General features: G+C 42.4%; 3 protein-coding genes across 3 annotated transcripts in view; 2 read left to right on the top strand and 1 right to left on the bottom strand.

The window, feature by feature from the left end:
- SARC_08568 (hypothetical protein) overlaps nt 1-1,140 on the top strand; it is a gene marked incomplete at its 3' end in the record, with an annotated part of 1,567 nt that extends 427 nt beyond the window's left edge. The window contains exons 2-3 of the mRNA XM_014297454.1: nt 442-558; nt 1,072-1,140. Of these exons, the coding sequence (XP_014152929.1) occupies nt 442-558; nt 1,072-1,140 (186 nt within the window). The remainder of the gene's footprint in view (nt 1-441; nt 559-1,071) is intronic.
- A 936-nt stretch (nt 1,141-2,076) lies between these two features.
- SARC_08567 (hypothetical protein) lies at nt 2,077-4,608 on the top strand. The gene is made up of 3 exons (XM_014297453.1): nt 2,077-2,304; nt 3,216-3,426; nt 3,875-4,608. The coding sequence occupies exons 2-3, from the start codon at nt 3,250-3,252 to the stop codon at nt 4,094-4,096; spliced, it is 399 nt and encodes a 132-aa protein (XP_014152928.1). The 5' UTR covers nt 2,077-2,304; nt 3,216-3,249; the 3' UTR covers nt 4,097-4,608.
- Nucleotides 4,609-4,783: 175 nt separating this feature from the next.
- On the bottom strand, nt 4,784-6,695 carry SARC_08566 (hypothetical protein). Its single transcript, XM_014297452.1, has one exon. The coding sequence runs from the start codon at nt 6,366-6,368 to the stop codon at nt 5,370-5,372; it is 999 nt and encodes a 332-aa protein (XP_014152927.1). The 5' UTR covers nt 6,369-6,695; the 3' UTR covers nt 4,784-5,369.
- Nucleotides 6,696-7,127: the final 432 nt, after the last annotated feature.

The raw sequence follows: 7,127 nt of genomic DNA, 5'->3' as shown, positions 1-7,127 counted from the left end.
GTTTAATATATATATATATATATGTTTAATATATATAAGTATGTATATATATATATATATATGTTTAATATATATATATAAACTATATACATGTATACGTCCATGTAAATGTATTGATATAGTACTCTTACATTAAAGCAAGGAATGTAGATTGTTGTGTCTATAAAAATAGAGCCCCATACACTAACAAGGGAGGCAATACTCACAACAATTACGTCTGGTTGTAGGTCCTCAATCCAAAGCCACAGATCCATTCTATCTGTTCTCATATGCTATAGTTGATTCTGTATACATAAGGATTGTATGCTAGAAAAGCGCCGGACTATCTCTACCATTTTGATCTGAATGTGGTCTTACGTAAATACGTACACACACACCATGTCGATTCATATTATAACCAATTACACATGTTATGTCGCCATTTGTTGTTATAAATCACAGATATGCAAGGGTACGCAGATACTGAAAAAATGGTTGAAAGGGCACATCCACAAACCTTACCCCACTACAGCGGAGAAGGAACAGTTGGCAGCACAGACCGGCAACTCTCTGAAGCAGGTTAGTGTACACACCTCATCATGCATATACACCAACAAGAACGCGCACACGCCAAGAGGACCGGCTGCGAATACACGGATTATAAAGGTGTACAGTTACATATGTGTGTTGGATGTCTGTGAGATGTACCCGGATACCGACCATATCTCTTTTGAATGGTAGGCAGGCATGTGTTTGCGCTGGGAAGGTCCTGTGGGGGGCGTAATCGCACAGGGTGTGACAGAAGAGGTGCAACGGATATTATCTAGTACATACATACCACACTAGATGTAACCTATCGAGTGAAAGTGGACCTGTCTGGGCCTTACTTGTCCTATAAATAGAACAGATCGTACACTGTGGTACTATGATAGCACTCATGTACATTTAGAGAAATATATATTTGCACACACATGCCCGTATAAAATATCGAACAAGTACACACTCACTGTCCATAGTGTGTGTTCAATATACGTGTATATATGTTCATATAGAATGTTAAACATGCACACACATGTTCGTATGTATTTGCAGATCAACTACTGGTTCATCAACGCCAGGCGGCGATACGTACCAAAGATGAAGAAGGCCAAGGGGAACTAGGTCGGCTGTACCTGAATAGTTCTTGTGATATCAACTTACGTGTTACTCAAGTATCGCTTAAGCGTCACGTAAGTGTTGCTTAATTGTTACTCAAGATTCCACCACAGTATCAAACGCACTGAGGTGTATCGGCCATCTATCAGACGAAACAAGTGAATATATAGAATATGAAGTACATAAATGGATGAATAAGTACCGAAGAGTAGAGCACCTCATTAAACGTACACTAGCAACTAGCATTAGGTGTATTTGTAAACTTGCATCCGCTCATACGAGTGGGCCCTAGAGAAGCTGTTTACAGTACATACATACTATACGAACTAAACGAACATGTACAGTACGAACGTCATGCGCTGCGAGAAAAGGACCTCCTGGCAACATAATTACTACGGAAAAGTTGAGAACTTGAGATACATAAATACAGTGACAGCTATGAGCAATACAATGTGCGTGTTACTTAGTTGTTTACTATGTGTACACACAGTCATACAGATCTGAGATACGTATGCGTACACAATACATACCACAGAAAGCGAATCAAATAGCTAAGAAAGAAAAAAGAAGCTCGTGTAACTATTAAAAATTTACTATTTTATGTTAAAAAAATACACACTTTGTTCAAGTGCTCAAAGTTGAATCCAATCAAAACTGTGAACCTGTATCAAAAAGTACTTAAATGTTAAAAAGTAACCAATTAAAAGTAGTGCCACGAAATAATAACAAATGAATATTGAGGTGAAGGTTATTTTAAATATGTCACCAATTATAATACACATAACTAAAACTCATATTCAACACGATTGAAGGATGAAAACCAAACATCTCAATCAAAGAGCATAGAAATGGTAGATATTGATCTAAAGAATATTCCAGTAAAGTAGGAATTGTTCGTATATATATATATGTACATAGTACGCGGCAGATTAACCAGCTATTCAGACGCACAGCTTAAAAATAACTAACCAAGTGAGTATAGCTCGCACGATATAGCGCCGTCTTTATACACCAAGATACGCTCCAGAACACTATTTCTAATAAAATGTCGGCCTCTGCTGCATCTCGGTTGGGTTCCATCACGGTGCTCAACCTAAGCAAACAGCCCATTGAGGCTGCCTCCCTATTCAGAGACAAGCCTGTGGTGCTGTCTTTGGTCAGAAGATTCGGGTATGTGTGTGTACATGTATACATGTTATAACTTGCTATTACGTTGTGATCAGGATATTCGGATATATGGATGCACATGTGTACAATTTCGTTACTTGGATAGATTTCGGCGTGTGTTTGTGTGCGCGCGTGTGTGTGTTTGCGCGTGTGCGTATATATATATATATATATGTGTGTGTGTATCGCATCGTCCTCACTTCTAGTTGTATAGCAGTCAGTTGCTTAGCAGACTACTATCTGAACGAACTATAAGGACTTGTTAACACCATCCTCAGGTATGTATCTAGCAATAAGGATATACACTATGTATAATTACAGTCAACATAGTCGATGAGGTATGTGACTGTCTGCTCAGAGTTGCGCACCAAATATGTTAACACGCGCTTTGTACGTGCTACTGCTTGTGTTGTCTCGATCCAATACTGGAAGCTTCCTAGTTCATGTCAATGAACTATGTATGTAGTGAGACATCGGAGGAGCTCTGATGCGTATCTGAGTTACTTCTAATAGTCACTGCCCGGTTTATTACTTTGTACTACGTGGCTTGCACGTATCTGTCACTATTGTGCGTTTCAATCCTTTCAGCAAATTTTAAAACGCAGACCTCCTTTCTGTCTCTGACATTTGTTAAATGGTCAGTCACTACTGGTGTGATCCGACCACGAATGTGCTATTGTAGTCGCTCCTGTCCAATTCGAATGCTTTAAAGTGTACGTAATATTCTCCGTATCTTTCTGTATGATTCGTTCCACAGAGCAGTCTACTGCCGGCATCAGTGTAAGGTTATGATAACAGTGACACTGACACTCAGGGAGTGTAGGGGCCCCTGATCAATCCCGATGATATGTGTTCATACACGGACCTCTCGATATCTCGTGCTAATCGTCTTTGTTTCTTATAACCACCAACAGATGAGTCTACTGTCACCATCAGTCCAAACTACTGATGGACATCAAGCCCGAAATTGAGAAAGCAGGAGCTCAATTAGTGGCTATTGGAACCGGAAACCAAATGTTTGCGAAAGGTTTCGTCGAGGGTGTCCCATTCACTGGGGACGTGTACCGGGACCCACCAGCCGCGACGTTTAAGGCCATGAACCTGACTAGGCTCGGCTATTGGGAGGTGTGTGTTGTGTTGTAGGGGTAAATGTCAGTGTATGCACCTACTGACGTTGTTGGTGTTTTAAGGTATGTGTATCGGTACCCTGCTGCTACTGGGAGGTACATTTTGTACATACATGGATGATAGGAGTTAGCGTTATCCAGAGTGCGTATATTTCGGCTGTCTATCTGGCTCTACTGTTATTATTGGGTGTGTTTGTGGGGGCTGTTGTGTATGTTTCCTTAAGAATATGCAACAAACTGGTATGATTTCAAACTAGTTTTTGTCTATTAATTTGAAAATACCGCTTGTCTTTCTTGTCTGCTTGTAGATCCGTGTACTTCTTCATTTCATCACAACTCTTTTTCCTCATGCGAAGTGTCGGGGTTATACAATACACCACACTACATATCACTACTACGATGCATATATCGCCCGTACTAACAGAGTGCTGTCTTGTCTTGTCCAGGTGATGAAGCGGTTCTTCTTCAACCTATCCTCTCTGAGCTGGAGTCAGGAGAACAAGGAGAAGTATCCTACGAGCAACATGGAGGGCGATGGCTTGCAAACGGGGGCTGTCTACGTTATCGCCACTGACGGTACAATCAAGTACCAGTTCATTGAGAACGACAACGAAGTGGATGTCTTCGCAGATACTGAGGCGATTAAGAAAGCTCTGCTCGATCTTTAAGTTGACCTTTGGATGAGATGACTGGGGTGATCGTGTAGTCATTCCAGTTTGCATGACTATAGCTGAGTTGCTCTCCAAAGTGGTAGTAGCCGTTATAGTATCTGCAGGATAAATATGCTTTTATAGGCATTGCTGACTATCTATAGCATCGCGCACGAACACCTGTCGCACAATGAAATCAGATTGATTTCAGTGTACACATCCATAGAGCCGACTGGTCCCAGATTGGACGCCGTAATAACAAGTTGCGGTCCTTTGGTCACTTTTCCTACCTACTTTGCAATGTTCCTATAACCTGATGAAGAACACATTCTTAAACTCAATCTCTGAGTAGATAGTGTATCTGACTCGCCCAGCGACTTCCTCTTGCTTGGGCAGCAACCGGCTGTTACTTGGGAGTGCTAACCTGCTCACCCAGCTATACCGAACTATTTATGGACATTAATAAAAGGTACTTCAAGTGTTGTAAATATTGGCGAGATCGATGTTTTTTTTTCTTCCTATAAAATCGGTTGGCAGTTTCCTTGCATAGGAGCAGAAAATTTTGTATAGATAATACCAAGTTTGCGACAGGCAATGACCCTCTACTAGTAAAGATGAAAATTTAAAATTGGCTGATCGGAGTCGGACTAAACGTCCGAAGACAGATGGTGCAAATTTGACCGTAAAAACGTCATGAGACATACTACTATTGTATAATTTTTAATGGGTAGGTGTGATTTGCATATTGGAATGAGGCTCGGTCATCAAGATTACTTAAATTGTAGGTTCCCAGTGCGGAGGAGTGTGACAGCCCATCTGTCTGAACACTTAGTCCAATTTTTTATATCAGTCGTTCCAATACTGCAGTGCGTGCGCCGAGGCCGAGCGTGGCACTGTAAGGAGAAAGCAAAAGCATGCATCCAAACAAAACGCACACGGGCTATTATCGGCGGCACTGATTGTCGATAGGCGGTCATACGTACATCAGACCTGTATATCAAAGACTACTGAGGATAGTGCATTGCACCCTTTTAGAAAGACTGACCTTATACCCAATATTCTGCTGTTGCCTGTCAATCCTTCCACATCTCCGACGCCGGAATAAAAGTACCAGATAAATAGTGCTGATTCGCAGCCAAGCCGATAATACGCTTGTTGGATACACCATTAAGGCGGCAGATTCAATGACCGTGACTTGTTTGTCACGATATCTGTATCTATTTTATAGCTTATCATCTCGAAAGATCTAAATGTATACCCTATGTCACCCCATTTAGGTCCAGGGCCAGAATCACTCTGGAAGCAATCTCAATGTCATCTCAAAGCCGACAAACGCTGCGGCATTCGCAGGGAAAGCGCGTAGCACACACGGGGTGAACCCCACAAAGAAGCCCTTTAGCCCTTCTCGCTGGTATATTGTTCTGAATGCATGACGCATATTCGTATACTGAGGTGTCTGGGTATCTGGCGCTGCCATGATCCGATTCTTGACCACATCCATGGGATAGCAGGATAACCAGTAACAAAAGCCGGCAAGGCCTCCGGATAGAATAGAATAGGCCACTGGCAACTTACGGCTCGTTCCGTCGGCGTTTAGCGCTCCCTCTGCACCGTAGCACACTTTGCCCAAAATAGACTGGATCACGACGTACGATCCAAAGTACGAGTAGTTGGACATGCGTGACAATGCGGCAGGCAACCAGCCTCGGTACAGTCCATTCCTTACACCCAGCTTTTGTATGACGTGTCTCGCGCAGTCTACGGGCCCGGTATACCCCTTGCCATACTGGACTTGTAACCGTGCCTTGACTCCCTCCATCGGGGTGACGAGTACGGATATGAGTGCACCGCTTACGACAGCCGCCTGCATGACCTCGGCGGTGGTCGCGACTTCGTTCTTTTTGATGCGTGTTACTAAGTTGAACTGTGTGCCGAACAAGACTGAGTTGATCACACCAGTTGTCAAAATAGGAGCAAGGGCACCCTTGTATAACCCCCTTACCCCTTCCTTTTGTACTGTACTTTTCACACAATCGAGCACGCCATTGAAACGTCCACCAGCGCCACTGCCCTCGGTCTGCATGCGCACTTTGACCGTGTCAAAACTGTGTCCAACTAGAACTAGTGACACCCCTGACGCGTAACCGGCCAGGAATTGCCTATTGCCTGGCCAGTATTCTTGACGGTATTGCGATACATGATGTGTAAACTTTGCGTAGCTTCCGTGGTGTATGACGCTGGAGGGAGTTCCTAAATATGATGGGGCTGTGCTTGATGCGGTTATAGACATTGTGTGCGAGGATGAATGGTTATAAGCGGCAATGATATTTATGTGCTCGTTGATATTGGTATAATTACCGATAGCTGATTTATAATGTGTTGGAGGTTGGATTGTAGTATTTCACGAGCTTGTATGTAGTGTCCAGGGCAAAGCTTGTATCTAATAGTAAGTCGCTATACTTCCCTAGTGAGTCTGCGCTACAGTAAGCACGTGTGGGAACCAGTTATCAATTCTAATCGGGGTTGGTTACTAAATAATATGATAAGTGGTGTGTACTACGTCATCATAATTCGCCTACTTAGTAATGGCACGCTCTGTGTATAAAATACGATATTGTGCACATATAAATAGTGTTTGCTAAATTCGCTTTGTGTTCACATTTCACAAATTCACATACGAATCATGATGAATCAAGTCATCAAGGGCGGTCATATTTAAAAGTTTAACAAGAAATGATGACTGAAAAGATGTGCGAAATGTGCCTCGATGCAACCTGATTGGCCAGGTGTGATGGGGTCGATATGGTGATCCAATGGCCACGAATTATGTCATAGTACGCCAAATCGTACGATATGGTCCATTCTGCCTCAACCATAGAATGCAAGCCATTGCGTTACGAAGCTCAGCGTATACATTTAACGTAAAATTATGAAGGTTTGATATTTTTTAAACGGTTAAACGTATATTTTTGAAGTAAATATAAAGTGGGAAAGAATCACTTTTTCCCCGGTATAAGTGCCGTGGTGGGCGTGTATATATGTGTGAAAT

Source organism: Sphaeroforma arctica (genome assembly GCF_001186125.1).
Source record: "Sphaeroforma arctica JP610 unplaced genomic scaffold supercont1.783, whole genome shotgun sequence".
In the NCBI taxonomy this organism is placed as follows: Eukaryota; class Ichthyosporea; order Ichthyophonida; genus Sphaeroforma; species Sphaeroforma arctica.
The sequence above is the reverse complement of the archived record's forward strand: the minus strand, read 5'-3'. Positions and strand labels throughout refer to the sequence as shown.

Bases quoted from the DNA above. Each gene is read 5' to 3' on its own strand.
- SARC_08567 (XM_014297453.1), top strand. From the start codon at position 3,250: ATGGACATCAAGCCCGAAATTGAGAAAGCAGGAGCTCAATTAGTGGCT. The intron at 3,427-3,874 runs GTGTGTGTTGTG...TGTCTTGTCCAG, and splicing joins CTAGGCTCGGCTATTGGGAG to GTGATGAAGCGGTTCTTCTT.
- SARC_08566 (XM_014297452.1), bottom strand. From the start codon at position 6,368: ATGTCTATAACCGCATCAAGCACAGCCCCATCATATTTAGGAACTCCC.